Source organism: Mauremys reevesii, linkage group 21 (genome assembly GCF_016161935.1).
Source record: "Mauremys reevesii isolate NIE-2019 linkage group 21, ASM1616193v1, whole genome shotgun sequence".
NCBI classification, from domain to species: domain Eukaryota; kingdom Metazoa; phylum Chordata; order Testudines; family Geoemydidae; genus Mauremys; species Mauremys reevesii.
Window position 1 is genome coordinate 1,687,189 of NC_052643.1, and position 17,106 is coordinate 1,704,294.

The window sequence follows — 17,106 nt, forward strand, 5'->3', positions numbered from 1 at the left end:
TGAAACGTAGTGTGAGAGACTTTGCTTTGAATTCACTTAGCTTGTTCAGTTAGGCTTTAGTTGTGTTTTACTTTTATTTTCTTGTAACCAGTTCTGACTTTTGTGCCCAATTGTTTGGACTGAAGTGTTAGGGAACTTCTATTGGGGATAACAGACTTAGTGCATACCATTTTTGATGAATAAAATGAGGAACTTTATATGAACTTGTGTTGTCCGGGAGAGAGCTGGGCAGTACAAGATGCACATTTGTGGGGAAAGTCTGGGACCAGGAATTGGCTGGTGTTTCCCTGCAGTGTAATCCAAGAGTGGCTGGCCATAGCACTCACACAGTAAAGCTGGGAGTGGTTCACATGCTGGAGGCTGCAAGAAACAGCATGTGAACCAGGAGTGGTTGCTCTCACAGCGAAGCAGCGTAAAAGGCATCCCAGGTTGGAGAACTGAGGGGACACAGCTGTTCCTCAGTCCAGATTGCATCCTGGTTAACCTCACATAGGGCTCCTCGTAAAATAAATAAACACACTAGCTCAACCCCGACACCTGGGAAAACTAAATCCCTCTGCTGGGTGTGCCTGACAAGCAATACATCCCCTCCCACAAGCAGAGAGTCTGTGTGTGCGAAACAAAGAACATGTAATTAATAAGGGGAAAGGGAACCTAGCATTTACTGGAGAAAAAACAATAATAAATCAACCACAGGTTTATGTGAATGGTAAGTAAAACTTCCACCTTGTAGTGCCTTGGGCAGTGTCCTTTGCCTCCATTGCCCTATCGCCTAATGGAGAAATGTCCCTTTGACATCTCATGTCCCACCCTCTTTCCTCTCTGGGGCATCCCACTCATGCTTTGCTGCCACCAGGTAATGAAATCGCAGAGCCTATGAATGTATTTGGACAGGTCCATCTTCAGCCCCTAGGGGGCAGTGCTGCTTGACTTCTGCGGGTAGGTCTCACCCATGTCAAGATCTGCTTATGCTGTTTCTTGCTCCAGCTCAGCAGTGCAGAGGGCTTCTTCTCTCTAGCACCCTAGCCACAGGCTAACAGTAGCAATGGTATAGTCCAGTGCTAGATAAGGACGGTGTGACGATCTGTACCCCGTATTCACCCCTTGCACACCATTATAATAATCTTTGTACAAGTACGCCTTGTGAGGTATCATTTGAAAACTCACATCTCACCGGTCAATATTGCCCTGATAAAATCAGTGTGGCAACATTCCACTGTACGGTGTTACTGAGACATATTCCAAGTCTGGGAGCGGCCGGGAAGAATCCAGGTGTGCAGGTAAACCCACTGGGGACAATGCGGGTGAGCTGGCAGCTCTGTGATTTGCTTCCCGGGCTGCTGGCTGAACTCTCTTCTCCTGCAGGCAGGGGAAGCAGCTGGCCAGGCTGTGGCCAAACCAGTTCCTCAGAGACAAAGGACAAGCTGACGCCTCAGCCAAGTGTAAAGTAGGTCAAATGGGCCATCGCCTGTTAAATGGCCATTCTTTGGCAGGAAAGATGGTGTGGGAGAAAAATCTACATTTTAGCAAAGAAACAGCAGGGGGTTCCCATCCTCATAGACTTTGTGTCTCCTGAACCTGGGACAGAGATACTTCTCAAAGAAAGGAGAGAACTCTAAGGGAGAAGGGCAGATGCAGATGGTGTACAGACTATAACACCCTAAAATATTGAAGGTGGCCCTTGTTGCTCCTGACAACACCTGCCAGAAATGTTATACTAGGGTTTCATTTGTTCCTGATATATTTAAAGTATTATTTCTTGCTGTCCTTAACCATACCAGCCATACATTTTTCACAGATACCTTTAGCTTCCCTTATCAATTGTCTGCACTTATCACTTCGTTCTCTCTGCCCACAGCATCTATGACACCTGAAGTTCAAAGGAAGTAGCATTGGACTGGGGGACAGATCCTAACTGAAAGAAGTCTAGCCAGTAGGACTGCTGAAACTTGTGGTGAGAGAGACCTTGCTTTGAATTCACTCTAGGTTGTTACATCAGGCATTAGTTCCATTTTATTTTTATTTTTCTTGTGACCAGTTCTGACTTTTAGTTGCATTACTTGTATTCACTTAAAATCCATCCTTCTGTAGTTAATAAACTTGTTTTATTGTTTCATCTAAACCAGTGTGTTTGGATTGAAGTGTTTGGGAAACTCCATTTGGGATAACAGGATTTGTGCATATCATTTTCTATTAATAAAATGACGGACTTTCTATGAGCTTGTATTGTCCAGGAGAGAGCTGGGCAGTACAAGATGTACATTTCTAGGGAATATCTGGTGTCAGCCTGCAGAGGAAGTCAAGAGTGGCTGGCTGCAGCACTCCTACAATATAACTGGGAGTGACTTACATGCTGGAGGTTGGGTGTGAGCAGACCAGGAGTGGTAGCTACAGCAGCAAAGCATTGTAAAGGGCACCCCAGGTTGGACGCTTGAGGTGACACAGCTGTTCATTGATCTAGATCGTACCCTGGGCATAGTCCAACTGTAAATCATGATACAGAACAGCGTCAGAAGGATAGGTGTGAAGTAGGCCTTGAAAATACATTATTAACAGCTACAGCGTCTGTCGCGCATGCTCGCTCGCTCTCTCTGCCCAGTTAACTGTCTGTCTGCAGCAAGTGAGATTGCCACCAATCCCGCTTATGCCTCTTCCAAACCTTTGGCTTCTTCTTAGAGCTCAAGACAATGAGTCAACAGCCTCCTCCCAGCAGACGGGACATCTCGTGTGCAGAGCAGTAACTAAGCTAAAGTTAAAATACACCATGCCCAGGAAAGGAGAGATCTGATAGAATCATAGAAGATCAGGGTTGGAAGGGACCTCAGGAGGTAGCTAGTCCAACCCCCTGCTCAAAGCAGGACCAACACCAACTACATCTAAATAAATGATGACTGAGAAGAAATCTTCCAACTCGCCTGAGTCCCACAAACCAAAGACTCGTCCCAACCCCACACACTGCCCAGTGAGTCAACAAGCCAGCCCTGTTGCTCAGAGACTAAGGGATTTGGGCCTTTAGTTTCAGGGGCAGGCCTGTGTCTAACCCCAAGACCACTTTGAGTGTCTGAGTGCCCTATCACAGTGTGAGCTGTCCAAGCCTCAGGCAAGCTTTGAAGCTCTGGAGGGCCCCAATGCCGGGTGTATGGCTAGTAGGGCTCTGGAGGGCCCCAATGCCGGGTGTATGGCTAGTAGGGCTCTGGAGGGCCCCAATGCCGGGTGTATGGCTAGTAGGGCTCTGGAGGGCCCCAATGCCGGGTGTATGGCTAGTAGGGTGGCCACCTTTTCAAAATGCAAAAACGGGACACGTGCAGGAGTCCCGCACCCTGTGGTGCCCACCCCCCCGCTCCTCCTCTTCCCGCTGGCCAGGCCAGACGCCGGAGATGAGCAGTGGTAAGAGCCACCCAGCTGCTTGAGGAGCCCCGGCCCTTACACCTGCCTGTGGCCCATGTCCCTTCACCCCAGGGTGCACTGCCCAGGGCAGTAGAGGGTCCACTGGGTGGCTCTTAACACAGCCCAGCTCTGGCTTCTGGCCTGGCCAGGGGCAGGGCCTCGGGGGGAGGAGGAGAGCAGAGGGCGGGGCCTCATGGCGAGTGGGGGCTAAGGCGATGACTCCACGATCTCTTTCTTGAGTGGTAACAGCTAATTTAGACCCCACCATTTTGTCGGTATAGTCGGGATGATGTTTTCCAATGTGCGTTACTGTGGGTTTATCTACACTGAATTTCAGCTGCCATTTTGGTTTTTTGGTTGCCCTGTCACCCAGTTTAGCGAGATCCCTTTGTGACGCTTTGCAGTCAGCTCGGACTTAGCTATTGTGACAAAGCTCAGTCCTTGACTCCGTGGGGCCTGCGTTTCGTGGTGGATTTCGCTAGCCTCAGAGGCTCACTGTGACCCTCCACGTAGCCCTTCTCTCTCCAGAGGCAAGAGTCACAGCTTACTGAGCCATTTTCATCATAAGCCAACAAGGGAGGTGAGGAGAAGCAACCCTCCCTCACACAGTCTCTGTTGTCTCCCAGTCTCAGTGATCAATCGGGGAGGGGAGGGGGGAGCCCGGGCCCACCCTCTACTCCGGGCCCCAGCCCAGGGACCCTAAAATTAGCAGCTATGGTAGCTGACTTTTTGGAAATAGGACGTGTGCAATTCCCTCGGCCACTTCCCCACAGCAGCTCCCACTCAAGATCTCCTTCCTTGCACCTGATATGGATTTGTACTGCTTCGTTCCTCCAGCAGCACAGCGCAGCTCCCTCCTATACTCCTGACACACGGGCCTCACTGACTGACTGGGAGGCTTTTAACTAGTTCCAGCCAGCCCTGGATTGGCTTCCAGTGTCCCAATCAATCTAGCTGTCTCCACTGCCTTCTAGAAGGATCTTAATTGGCCTCAGGTGTCTTGATTAACCTGGAGCAACTGCCATTTGGTTACCATGGTACCAGGGATTTGTTTAGCAGGTTGGTATTTGTTTCTTTACAAGGAATGTACAAAGTCCGGTGTCTCCGAATACAGGAGGAATCGAGAGCAAAAGGAGCAGGTTCTTGGCTAACCCCAGGACTCTTTGGCCAACACCAGACCCCAAAGCCCCTCCCTAGCCTTTCCCAGCATCACTCTGTGCTCACCGACTCCTGCTTGGCTTCCTGGCTCTCTCTCTGGTGTGTGTGGTCTCAGTTTCTGTGTGTCCTACCTTCACACCCACACCCCCACACCAAACAATACTCACGAAAGCCCTCTGTAGGTGGGGGGTGTCTGGCAAACTCATTCTGACAGTGCTGTTAATTGACGGGTGAGTTCACACCTATCAATCTCTCTGAGGTTTTACCTCAACCCATGCAAGGTTTCACCCAGCTCACAGCAACACCATGGAATTTGTTTGACAATTTTCTTTGTTTAAAATCCGGGTTTATTGAGTTTGCTCCTTGAGAACGCTCTGCCCCATCCAAAGTGCAGGATTCACACAGAACCCGTCACAGTTCTGGTGAGACATAGTGCAAGCCCTGGTGTCCTGCCCTGCTCTTGCACACACACACCACATGCTGTGTCACCTACACCCACCTGCTCCCATAAACCTTAGCCTCTGAGTGCCAGCTCCTGGAGCCAGGGACCGGGGCTTTGTTCGGTGTGTGCAGTGGTGCCCTGCCGTGTGGGCTGCTGGGGGGCCAGGGAGGCACCGAGCAGGAAGCAGGGCCCGGCCTGCCCAGCTCTGCTGTGGTTTTGAATCTAAAAGTGTTAGTATTTTGCTGACCAGGACATTCCCATTGTTCCGGGAGACCCAGCACGGGGCAGGAGCTAAACACCAAAAGGGGAAATGGGTTGGGAAGTGAAACTCAGCAGCTTCTTCCAACCCCAACCGGACAGAGCCACCCGCAATCCCACCCCCCAACCCCCTGCACCCTCCGCCTCATTCTCTGTCTCGGGGAAGGTCAGAGACCAAACGAAGCCGCCTGCTCACAGAGCCTCGGCCAGCCTCCAGGAGCGGTAAGTGACTTTTCTCTGCACTGCCCGGGCGCGCTTCTCCCATGCAGGCTGCACTCTGGTTCCCCAGCAGCAGGTCTCTGCGTTCGGGATCCCGCAGCCTTTCTTCCTCAGCCTCTTCCCACCACGTTGGGATGAGCTCTCTGCCCCCCTCACTCTTCGCCTGTCCTGGGCCGAGGAGCTCCCCAGCTGCATGGCTGTGGGGGGCAGGGAAGGGGGTAGCCCTCAGGCCCTGCTCTCCGTCTGAGAAGGCCAGTGCGCAGGGGGGCCCAGCCGAGCTGTACAGGGGGATGTTTGCATCCCATCCCCTCACGCTGCCATGCAGCCAGTCTGCAGTGGAAATGACAGCTGCATCTCTGCCTTGCTGCTGCCCGGCATCTCTGAGCCCTGCCCAGCTGCAGACAGCTCTCATGGGGTCATTCCTTGCCCAAGGGGCTAGCCTCTCTGGGCCCGTCTTCCCTGCCATTCACAGCACTTCCTGGCTTGGGGTCACCTGTGAGCGGGCTCTTCTCCCAGTCCTGCAGACGGGGGGCCTGCAGCGCAGGTCAGGGTCTCAGCCCCCAGCTAGGGGCTGGGAGCAGAGTCTGGGCTCTGTATTGTGTATCTGCATCAGACCTAGCCCACTCCTGGCTCTGGTCATACCCCCATGCTGACCATGGCCGGGATGTAACCAGTTCTGAACCTGGGTCTGACCCAGGTTTGATTCTGGCTGGATGGGTCATCTCTGCCCCGGTGCTGACGCTGGGGTGGAAGACTGGTGAACGGTGACATTGTGAGCGACATCTGAACAGTGGAGAGAGGAAAGGAATCAGAGTCTGACTGTTTAAAACACTGGGTGGGAGCCTGGCCCCATGGCAATCTGCGGGGGTTTGGTCACTGACACCAAAAAGGCCAGAATCTCACCCTGTCTATTAAACCCCAATGCACCCCTTGGAGAAAGGACATCTTTGTTAAAGGGTCATTCCTGCCCCCTCCAGTTAGGTTGTGCTCACTCTCAGCATGCACTCAGAGCCCTCCCCCCCCCAACCACAATATCAGGGGCAGCAGACTTCACAGGCCTCATGACTCCCACCCCAATCGGTTATCCCCCCCGCCCTTCTAGAACTGCCCCTCGAATCCAGGGCCGGCCAGAGGGGGGGGGGGGCAAAAGGGGCAATTTGCCCCAGGCCCCGAGCCCCACAGGGGCCCCCACCAGAGTTTTTCGGGGCCCCTGGAGCGGGGTCCCTCACTTGCTCCGGGGGGCCCGGCAAACTCTTGCGCGGCCGGGCGCAGGAGCTGCTTCTGCTCCTGGTCTTCGCCGGCGGGGGGTCCTTCCGCTCCGGCGCGGAACGACCCCCCGCTGGCGAATTATCGCTGAAGATAGAGCGGGACCCGGCGCCAAAGCGCAGCCCGGTCTTCGGCGGTAATTCGGCGGCGGGGGGCCCCTTCCGTTCGGGACCCGCCGGCGCCCGAAGACCGGGCTGCGCTTCGGCGCCGGGTCCCGCTTCGGCGGTAATTCGGTGGCGGGGGGGGGCCCGCCGCAGGTCTTCGGGGCACTTCGGCGGCGGGTCCCGGAACGGAAGGGCCCCCCCGCCGCCGAAGACCCCGGGCCCCCGGAATCCTCTGGGCGGCCCTGCTCGAATCACTGGCCCCTTGGCGGGAGAGAAGGGGACTGAGTTGATTTTTGACACTTGGCTCACGTTCTGTTGCTCTGTGCATAGCTGTGATGGTCTCTTTCCAGGTCCCTGTCCACTGGTAGCCAGCCCCCACCCTGTGCAAGGCAGTCCCCGGAGGTAAGGCCAGCCCACTGCTTTGCTGCTTTCTCCTTCTGCTCCCCGTGTCCTTCCTCGGCAGCTCCAACCCCATCCCTCCCCCTCCACACACACACAGCTATGGCGACACCATAACCGATGTGGTTAGCGAAGGAGAATGGCCGTCTCCACAATGTTTTTGGAGACAAATTCAAAACTGAAATATCAGGGACATTTTCCAACCAGGCAATGAAAACAGTGACAACAGGGGCCACAGGCTGGAGGGGTTTGTGCAGCTAGTATTTCACCCAGCTCTAGTATGGGGGGGGGGGGTGAGAGAGAGAGAGAGGACACTCCCACCCAATCAGTGTGTGCGTGTTTGTATTTGTATGTGTGACTGAAGGGGCACTCCCACCCAATTAGAGAGAGAAAGAGAGAGAGAGAGTGTGTGTGTGTGTGTGTATGTGTGTGTGTGACTGACTGAGGGGGCACTCCCACCCAATCAGAGTGTGTGTCTGTGTGTGTGTGTGAGTGTGAGGCTGAGGGCACGCTCCCCATCTGTGGCTGTGTGTAGTTGGGTTGGGGTCTGTAGGGAAGTGCCTGTTGTCGCTGGCTGGAAATGTACCCCTTGTGGGGGGTGACTCCCGCAGTGGGGAGCAATTGTGGGAATGTCCCAGGCACGGTTGACGCTGTGGGGACCGTGTGCTTGCAGAGGCAGAATGGCTGGCAGATTCTGGGTGGCAGCCAGCACCCTGGCCATGATCCTGGGCATGGCAGTAACTCAGGAGGACGTGTGTCGAGCACCGCCCGGCAAAGACGGCTACCCTGGCGTGCCGGGCCTCAACGGGAGGCCAGGGCAGAAAGGCGACACAGGCGAGCCAGGTAAGGGGGGAGAGGGAAGCTGTAGCTCCCAGGGCTGAGAACACAGGGAGGGCTGGATGGTGCTGGGTGTCGTCTCTAGGGGACCACTTCCAACCCAGCGCTGGCTGGCTCAGTGGAGGGGAGGGAGCCAGGCTCTGGCCCAGGCCGGCTCGGCGGAGGGGAGGGACTCAGGGGCTCTGGCCGAGGCCAGTTCGGCAGAGGGGAGGGAGCTGGGGGCTCTGGCCCAGGCCGGCTCGGCGGAGGGGAGGGAGCTGGGGGCTCTGGCCCAGGCCGGCTTGGCAGAGGGGAGGGAGCCAGGCTCTGGCCCATGTTGGCTCGGTGCAAGGGATGGAGATGGGCGCTGGCTGCTCGTGGGGGGGATGTGGCTGTCAGCCCACAATGCTTGGGCAAAGTTCCGTCAGCCGCGGCCTGCTCCTCTCTTCCAGGGTTACCGGGAAGAAGGTCGGGGATCCGGGGACCCAAAGGTGATGAAGGGGAACCTGGGCCTCCCGGCATGCCTGGGAACCAGGGCTACAGGGGGCCAAATGGTTCCCCCGGGCTCCCAGGGCCGCCGGGGAGGAAGGGAGCCAAAGGCAAGGCTGGCAATATCCAGGATCAGCCCCGGCCTGCCTTCTCGGCCTCCAGGAAGAGCCCCCGCAGCAGCGGGAACGTCGTGGTCTTTGACAATCTCATCACCGACCCGGACAGCCCGAACAGTGGCTACGACACCGTGACGGGAAAGTTCACCTGCCAGGTGCCCGGCGTCTACTACTTTGCCTTCCAGGTGATCTCCAGCGGGAACCTCTGCCTCAGCCTCGTCCGCAACGAGAAAAAGGAGTTGGGCGTCTGTGACAGCAACAGCCGCGGCATCCTGCAGGTGAACTCAGGGAGCAGCGTGCTCCAGCTGGCCCAGAACGACCGGGTCTGGCTCGAGAGCGACCCCCGCCAAGGCAACCAGGTGTACGACGGCACCGAGGCCGACAGCGTCTTCAGCGGCTTCCTGCTCTTCCCTGAGACCCAGTGACGCCCCTCAGCCAGCACTACAGCAAGGCGGCCCCTGCCTCTCCGAGCCCCCGCCGCTTTGCCCGCTGGCCTGCGAGAGCCCTGACGGGGGTGCGCGCGTGTCCTGGGGGGCCACAGGCCAGCCGGTGTGTGCAGACCCAGCCTTTCCCCACCCAGCCACTCAGGAGAGCACTGCGCCTGCGCCTGCCCACCTCCTGAGACTGGGTGCTCTGTGTGCCAGGCAGGGGCGGGAGCCGGCTGCTGAGCTCCCCAGGGCCTGTATACAAATAATTTGTGTCCAGTTCCATGAGTGTAGGGGATATAGCCCCTGGCCAGGCGTCACGGCCCAGACCCTGCTCCCGCAGAGCTCCCCTTGGCTTTGATGGCACCAGGATTGGGCCCTAAGTGCCCGCCCCCGGCAGCCTGTGCCATCGCAGGCTGGTTCTGGGCATTGTGGGACGAGCACACCCCCAGCATGCCAAACAGACCAGGAATCCTCACCTGTCCCCCGGGCTGGTGGGGGCCTGGTCCCAGTCATGGGATGGCATCTGGACTTCCCAGGTCACTCGCAGCAGGGGCCTCCCTCCCAGCACCCAAGTGTGGGGCTCCTCAGACAAGGGGGGGCTCCGTCCTCTGGCCCCATGGCCATGACACCACAGCCCACAGCCCAGGCCTTAGACAAGATCTGTCTGCAAAAGGCCAAAGCCTGCGACAGTGACCCTGTCCTGCTGGGCACCCCTCTGCCCTGGGCCTGCATCCCTGTAACGTGCCCCTTGAGAGAGCTGCGCTGGGGACCAGGACGTGGCGTGTGGCGCAGAGGGGGCAGTGTCCGGGGGGAGGTGGTAGATAGGCTGTGTTGGCTCAGCTGCTGGCTGCTCTGTAACCCCAGCTAACGCCCTGGGAAGTGTCATCTCGCCTTCCAGGCAGGTCCATTCCATCGTCAACAGCCGGCAGGCTGCCTAAAGAACCACCGCTCCCACTCCAGGCAGGGTCCCCCACCTTCCCGGCCAGGCGCTGCCATTCAGCACGGATTGTGTCCCCCAGGCCGAGGAGAGCGGTCGCACTCTGTGCTCTGTCCAAGCAGCACAGTCGCAGGCAGCGCCCCGGTCCCAGGGGCTCAGATCTTCCTGCCATGCTGGTTCTCACCCCCCTGCCGAAGGAGATCAGTTGTCACCGGTGTCATTCCCCCGCTGTGGCCCCTTTATTCCCTGATAGGAAATCGCTGTCGGTTGTGGCTCACGCTGTACTAACCATTGCAAATCCGGAGCTGGCTGCAGGCCACCCCTGGCTTTCACCCCCTTCCCATCAGCACAGACGAATAAACCCTTTCTTTCCCTCGCTCAGTCCCATCCAGTGCCTTGGTTTTCTTTCTCGTTCACATCTCCCTGCAAACGGTCAGTGTCCGGGCCCCGTCGGAGCCAGGAACAGCACAGGCCCAGAGCACAACGGGCTGGCGTCTCCCAGGAAAGAGCCCCGCAGGATTTGACCTCACCAGCCTTTGCAGAGGCTGCCTTTGGCTCCAGCTCCCCCATCTCAGTGCTGTCCAGCGAGTTCAGGCTCCAAGCCGTGTGGAGGCTAAGGGAGCCAACATGGCCGGAGTGTTTCTGATCTGTCAGTACTGAAAGCGATGCTGGGGCGGGCGGCTTTCCACCCAACACCCGGGGAAAGGGACCAGCCTGGCTGACCCAAATACGCTGCAGATAGCAGATGCAGCACGGCCAGCAGCCGCTTGCCTCAGTCTGTCCTGAGCAGGAAGGACCCCCCAGGGCCGGTGGGCATCCAGATCCAGTGGCCCACTCAGGGGCGGCTCTAGCGATTTCGCCGCCCCAAGCACGGCAGCACGCCACGGGGGGCATGCCTGCGGGAGCTCCACCGAAGCCGCGGGACCAGCAGACCCTCCACAGGCACCCCTGCAGGAGGTCCACCGGAGCCGCCTGCCGCCCTCCCGGCGACCGGCAGAGCGCCCCCCGCGGCGTGTCACCCCAAGCATGCGCTTGGCGTGCTGGGGCCTAGAGCCGCCCCTGGGCCCACTTGGCCCTTGGCGTCTGGGCGTGACAGGGAGCAATGGGGCCAGGAGAAGAGTCTCTGGGAGGGTGACACTTTTTTCTTCCTAAATCGGAATGAAGCCAGCAGCCCATTGGTTTGCCCAGCACCCAGGGCCCTGATCCCAGTGCATGTGGGCAATGGGCTCACCCGGCTCGGGCTAGGCTGCAGGCTCAGTTCCAGGACTCCTGCACGGTGGGCTGCCCTGTGGCACGCCCAGGCACTGGATTGCTGGGGAGAAGGAGGGCTCTGCCATGGCGGGAAAAGGGGGAGGGGAGCCAGGCACGATGCTGCAGGGAGCATGGGCGCTGCCCTCTGGTAGGGCCCCGGGGCATTACCCTCCTCCTCACACACAGCAAGCAAAGCAGGCAGGGGCAGAGGGCATGTGCCCCTCGCAGAGGGCTGAGCTGGTACTTCAGGGAGCACACACTGGACACTCCTGGGGGTCAGCTTGGATTCCTTCTGGGGGCCGCGTCTGCTCACAGTGACAGAGGAAGGGAGAGGGGAAAGAGCGCTGCTCACTCACACCGGGGGGCGCTGTGCGCTCCTCACCGGAGCCAGCGCCTCGTCCAGGGGCCTGTGCTCCTGGAACACGAGGGACGGACGGATGGACAGCTCAACCAGCTCGGCCTTGAAAAAGACTCCTGCTGATGCAGCTAGTGAGCTAACACCTGGGCCCTGGGCACTACCCAGAGCGGTGATACCCGGGTATGGGCCATGGCACCAGGAGCCCTCCCTGGGGGCTGATTCCCGGGTATGTGCCACAGTGCCAGGACCCCTCCCTGGGGGCTGGTTCCCGGATTCCCGGTGTGTGCCACGAGCCCTTCACTGATCCAAAAACATTCTTCAGCAAAAGGAAGCAGGAGTTATGTGGGTATTGACCGCAAACCCCCCCCCAATTCAATCGTTTATGCTGGCACCCAGGGGGCTGAGGGGAGGGTTGGGCTGGCCAGGGTGCCCGGTGCGAGGCTGGGAGCGGGCAGTGACATGTGCCAGGAGATGGGGATGACACAGACTCAGCACTAACCCTCATCCCCGCACTGATGGGCAAGTGTCGGAGGTCACAGGATTCTGAGCAGGTGCCCCGGGCACTGGGATGACGTCGTGACACTGTGGGGGAACCTCCAGCATGGCCATCTGCCGTCCTACACTTCAGTCCCGGGGGGGGAGTAGAAGAAAGCGGGAAGGTGAGCGGAGAGGCAGTGCCCTGAGGGAGGTGAGCATCTGCCTCTGGATCAGCCATGAGCACTGTACACAGTCCCTGGTCCTGCTGCTGCCCCTGGCACCCCTCGGGTGGTCCCTCCTGCCCTGGCCCCTTGGCGGCCAGGCCCGTGGCGAGGTGGGGCGTGCTGGCTTGGCGTTTAGCACTGTCCGGCATTGCGGAAAATGCTTGCTCAGAAGAAATGTCCAGGACAAGGATGTGAAACTTGGCCAGGGTCCCGGCAAAGGGGCTGGTCTTTCCAAGAGGCCTGTCCTGGCCTCCTTCAGCCACCAACTTCCTCCTGGCTGGTGTCGCAGCCGGAGCTCTGACAAGCCAGCCAGCAGCCCCACCACAGCAGAGCCCTCCGGAGAGCGCGGGAGCCAGCGCCCTGCCCCAGAAAGGTAAGGGGCTGGTGGGGGGCAGTCGCAGGACATTGGCGAAGCGGCTAGGCCTGTGTCACTGGGCTGTGGGCACGGTGGCAGCCATTGCCATGGCCACAGGAGCTGACATGTGGCTGGGGAAGGGCTGGCTGGTGGGCTCACAGCAGGGATACCCCAGTAGCCTGCTCCTGGCCACTGGTAGGTCACTCTGCATAAGGGTTCCCACTAACTCTCTGCTGGACTCCTGGGTCTAAGAGCCCCTGCCAGGCTGGAGGGCAGAGCCAGGGGCCAGCAGTTGCACTGGGGTGGGGCAGCCACGGTGGGCAGTGCACTGCCCGGTGCAGGGACAGATTGCAGAAAGGCAGAACTGCCCCCCGAGCAGCACAGTGCAGGGATCCTGGGAACAGGACAATGCCCTGGGAGCTGAGCTGTTCCTGTGCCAATGCCGGGGACCCCCAGAATGGACCTTCCTCTGGCAACCCAGCTGTGCTGTGGGCCGCAGCCAGCACCAGTGACCGGCAAACCAGGGCCGGGCAGCTCAAGCATCTCTGTCCATGCACCAGCTGCAGGGCCATTCCTGTCCTATGCTCAGAGCAAGGAGTGGGAAGGGCTGCCGGAAAGGAGAGGGGCTGCCTACGAGGGGAGGGAGGGAGACACCGCCCTGGCTCTCTGGATGGGTTCTGGGCTCAGCTGGCAAAGCCTGTCAGGCAGCGCTCCGGACCCAGGCAGGCTGCCGAGGGGACAGGCTGTGCCCAGGAGGCGGGAGCGGGTGGGCATGGCGAGCCGAGGGAGGGTGGCACCTGGTAAGAGCAAGGGTCAGCGTAACCTGCGGTCTGTCACTGGGTGGAGATGCTGCTGTTTGGCCTGGCAGCAAGGGGCCTCCGCTATGCCCGTGGCGACAGGGCAGGGACCCTCAACACTCTCCGCATTTCCACTCCTGGTAGGACAATGATGGCCAAGAACGTCTGGGAACCAGTGGGCCTGGCCCTAGCCCTTCTCCTCCTGGCGCCGGAGACCACCGTGACAGGCAGTGCTTCCCACAACTGCTATGGGACCCCTGGGCTGCCTGGCATGCCTGGCATGCCTGGCAAGGATGGCAGAGATGGGCTGAAAGGAGTCAAAGGCGAACCAGGTAGGTGCCCTCTAATAGAAGCTAGTCAAGAGAGGGAGCATTGGAGAGGTGTCACCAGAGGGCTCCCCGAGGCCCATAGTGCCCAGAAGATAGAGGATTAGTGCCAGCTCTGTCCTGGGCAGACAGGTGGGAAAACACAGAGGGAGAGGAGAGGGCATGCCCCACACAGGGAATCAGCTGCCCTTCTCCGGCGCCTTTCCTGCAGGAGCGCAGACACCGGCACAGTTGCCGGCTCAGCATCAAACCCCTGGGGGCTGGCTCAGGGATACCAACCCTATGCAGACGCGGAGTGAGCGGGAGAGGACTTGACCACACAGCCAGGCTAGGCTGGGGTCATGACCACTCAGCCACCAGGGCAGGGGAGCAGGTTGGGGCTGCCAGCTGTCCCTTCCCAATGCCCTGAGCCACCGGATCCACCCTGACGGACACTCCCTGGAACCCCACAGGCATTCCGGCCATTCCTGGAACCCGAGGGCCCAAGGGGGAGAAAGGAGACCCCGGCAGCCCCGGCCTGCCAGGAAAAACTGGTCCCATGGGTCCCCCTGGCACCCGGGGAGAGCCAGGCGAGCACGGCCAGCCTGGGGGCCCCGGCCTGCCAGGCAATTACAAGCAGAAGCACCAGTCGGCCTTCTCAGTAGTGAGGCAGACCGGGCAGTACCCGGACAAGAACGCCCCTGTGGTGTTCAACCGTGCCATCACCAACCTCAGCGAGGACTACAACACCACCTCGGGCAAGTTCACCTGCCGCGTGCCCGGCCTCTACTACTTCGTCTTCCACACCTCCCAGACCGCCAACCTCTGCGTCAACATGTACAAGAACCGGCAGAAGGTGGCCAGCTTCTGCGACCACATGTCCAACACTAAGCAGGTCAGCTCCGGGGGCCTCCTGCTGCGCATGGACGCCGGGCACCAGCTCTGGCTGGCAGTCAACGACTACAACGGCATGGTGGGCATCGCTGGCTCCGACAGCGTCTTTTCCGGCTTCCTGCTCTTCCCAGATTAGGCAGGCCAGGCCAGCCCTGGCCTGCGCCGGCTGATCCCAGCCTCTCTCTGCCCTCTCGCCCTGCATCGCAGCGCCTCCCAGTGGGGCACAAGGGAATGGCACCCCTGGGGCGCTCTGCACAGGCCCTCTGCTTGCATCAGCTTGCTTAGGGCTGGGGCAGGGCCTGTTGGCTGCAGTCCTGCCCCTGTCAGGCCCCGGTAGCCTCCCAGACGCCAACCAAAAGCTAACCAGGGCCGAGCGGTTTTTCACATGTGTTTTTGAGACAGAGTCACCAAGTGTAAGGGAAGGGGGTTGTCTGTCCCTGCCTGGCCATTGTCCCCGCTGTCCCAGCCACTCTGTGCTCCCTACACAGTACAGGGTCTAGCTGCTGCATGCACTAACCCCTGCTGCTTCACGCTGCTCACACCCAGAGGGCCAAAGCCAGCCCTGGGGTCTCCCCACTGCCCCCAGCGAGTCGCGCCAGGGACGGGCTCGTCCCAGAAAATCTGGAAAGGGAACTTGGCCATGAGCTTGTCGAAAATGTCAATAAATCCTCACTCTGTGGCACGGGGCCTGATGTCTCATGGCTGATGTCTACCCACACTACACAGCATATCAGAAACCTCTGTTTGTGTGTGTGTGTGCACATGTGTGGATGTGTGCATGTGTGGGTGTGGATGTGTGTGCGTGTGGATGTGTGTGTGCGTGTGTGCGTGCGTGAGTGTGGATGTATGTGTGTGCACCTGTGTATGTGCACATGTGTGTGTGTGTGAACCTGTGTGTGTGTGTGAGATATTTCTATAGCACTGGTTCCAGGAGCTAGGCAACGAACACCACAAATGCCCAGCCAGGCCTCCATTGCCCGGGCGGGGTGCGCGCTCCCCGTGGTGGGTGGCTGGGCGCAGTTGGGAAAGGGGGTTTTGTTTCAGAGCAGGGCTGTGCTGTGCTCCCTCTGCCCAAGGAAGTGAAGCAGGGGAGGAGGGGGCCTGTTTCCCAGCCCTACACACATGCCCAGGCTCCATCTCCCTCCCTGGGGTCTCAGCCCTCCCAGGCAGAGGCCGTGGCCAGGCAATGGGCTGGTTCAGACCCTGGATACCAGTCAGCTCTGACTGCAAGTTAAGCTGCCCTTCCCCATGGGGTCCTGGGGAACAGTGCCTGCCCCCCCTCCCAACCCCAGATGGATTCTCCCTCTGCCGGCACAAGGGTGCAGGTGAGTCCCAGCCATAGGGCCAAATTTATCCCAAATTGGCCTTGCCCCAGCCCCCAGCCCAGCCCCCTGGCAAACCACACCGTGCCAGTATACCCCTGGCCTTGGCACCTGGCACACCCCGGCACCCAGGCGCTCCACGGGCACAGCACACAGCCAGGCCTCATCCAAACGGAAATGGCCTGGAAACTCCTGGGTCCCATTCCTCAATCCCGGCCTTGTGGGTTGGCCCCACATTGGTGTCCCGGGTCTTGGTGCCTCACCTCAAGGCTTCCAAGACTTCATGGGGGAAGCTGCTGGGCCCCCCAGCACTGCACCGAGCCATTGTCATAAAGCGTAACTGTCCTGTTCCCGCCACGGGCACAGGGATTGTCAGATGAGATTAGGATCCTTGGGGCCTCTCTGAGGCCAGCTCAGAGGCACTGAATGTCGGAAGGAGCTGGGGGATGCCACGGAGCCTCAGGGGGCATCCTGAGAGGCTGGAACAGGTCTGTAAACCTCCAACACTTCCCTTTAACGCACAGACACAAGGGGCTGATCCTTGCACGTCTCCTGCAAGGCAGACCAGCCCCTCAGCCCCAGGAGTAGTGCCCAGCGCCTGGCGGGATAGTGCCGTGTATGAGCCAAACTGCACCTGCTCCCTGGAGCTGGGTCCCTCCCTTGGATTCCCGGAGCTCAGGGAAGAGTCGCCCCCAGTGACTGTTCTGCTCTGGCCTCCAAGCCAAGCAGCTGGGGGAGGGACGCAGAGTCAGACCCGAGACAGGGACCAGTGTGCAGGCAGAGACGCCCCCGTCCTGCGCCGGGACAGGGCAAGCCTGGCAGGTCCTGTAGCCCTGAGCTCCCTGGGAGACAGTGCTGGCGACACAGCAGGAGCCCCCGAACCAGAAGCTGGCAGGAGATACGCCACTCCGAAGCCTTGGCTGCGCCCTGTGCCCTCAGCCACTGACAAGGACCCTGCAGTGCCAGCCTGGCTCTCCAGGGAGCCTACCCCTCGGGGGGTAGCTCGATCTAATCCCAAGTTTCCCATACAGCCTGGAGGAGCCGAGGAACCCCAGGTCCCAGGATGCCTGTTGGGTTGCTAGCACTCGCAGAAGCACATGCCTG

General features: G+C 59.4%; 2 protein-coding genes across 3 annotated transcripts; both read left to right on the forward strand.

Moving 5' to 3' along the window:
* Positions 1-5,282: 5,282 nt before the first annotated feature.
* C1QA (complement C1q A chain) lies at positions 5,283-10,395 on the forward strand. 2 transcript variants are annotated; one of them, XM_039508571.1, is made up of 4 exons: positions 5,370-5,467; positions 7,185-7,236; positions 7,907-8,076; positions 8,502-10,395. In XM_039508571.1, exons 3-4 carry the CDS (start codon positions 7,914-7,916, stop codon positions 9,077-9,079), a joined length of 741 nt encoding a protein of 246 aa, XP_039364505.1. In that variant the 5' UTR covers positions 5,370-5,467; positions 7,185-7,236; positions 7,907-7,913; the 3' UTR covers positions 9,080-10,395. The 2 variants fall into 2 exon arrangements, with proteins under 2 accessions (XP_039364504.1, XP_039364505.1); XM_039508570.1 differs by lacking the exon at positions 7,185-7,236 and having other exon boundaries at positions 5,283-5,467.
* A 2,168-nt stretch (positions 10,396-12,563) lies between these two features.
* C1QC (complement C1q C chain) lies at positions 12,564-15,362 on the forward strand. The gene is made up of 3 exons (XM_039508589.1): positions 12,564-12,702; positions 13,626-13,813; positions 14,260-15,362. The coding sequence occupies exons 2-3, from the start codon at positions 13,630-13,632 to the stop codon at positions 14,814-14,816; spliced, it is 741 nt and encodes a 246-aa protein (XP_039364523.1). The 5' UTR covers positions 12,564-12,702; positions 13,626-13,629; the 3' UTR covers positions 14,817-15,362.
* Positions 15,363-17,106: the final 1,744 nt, after the last annotated feature.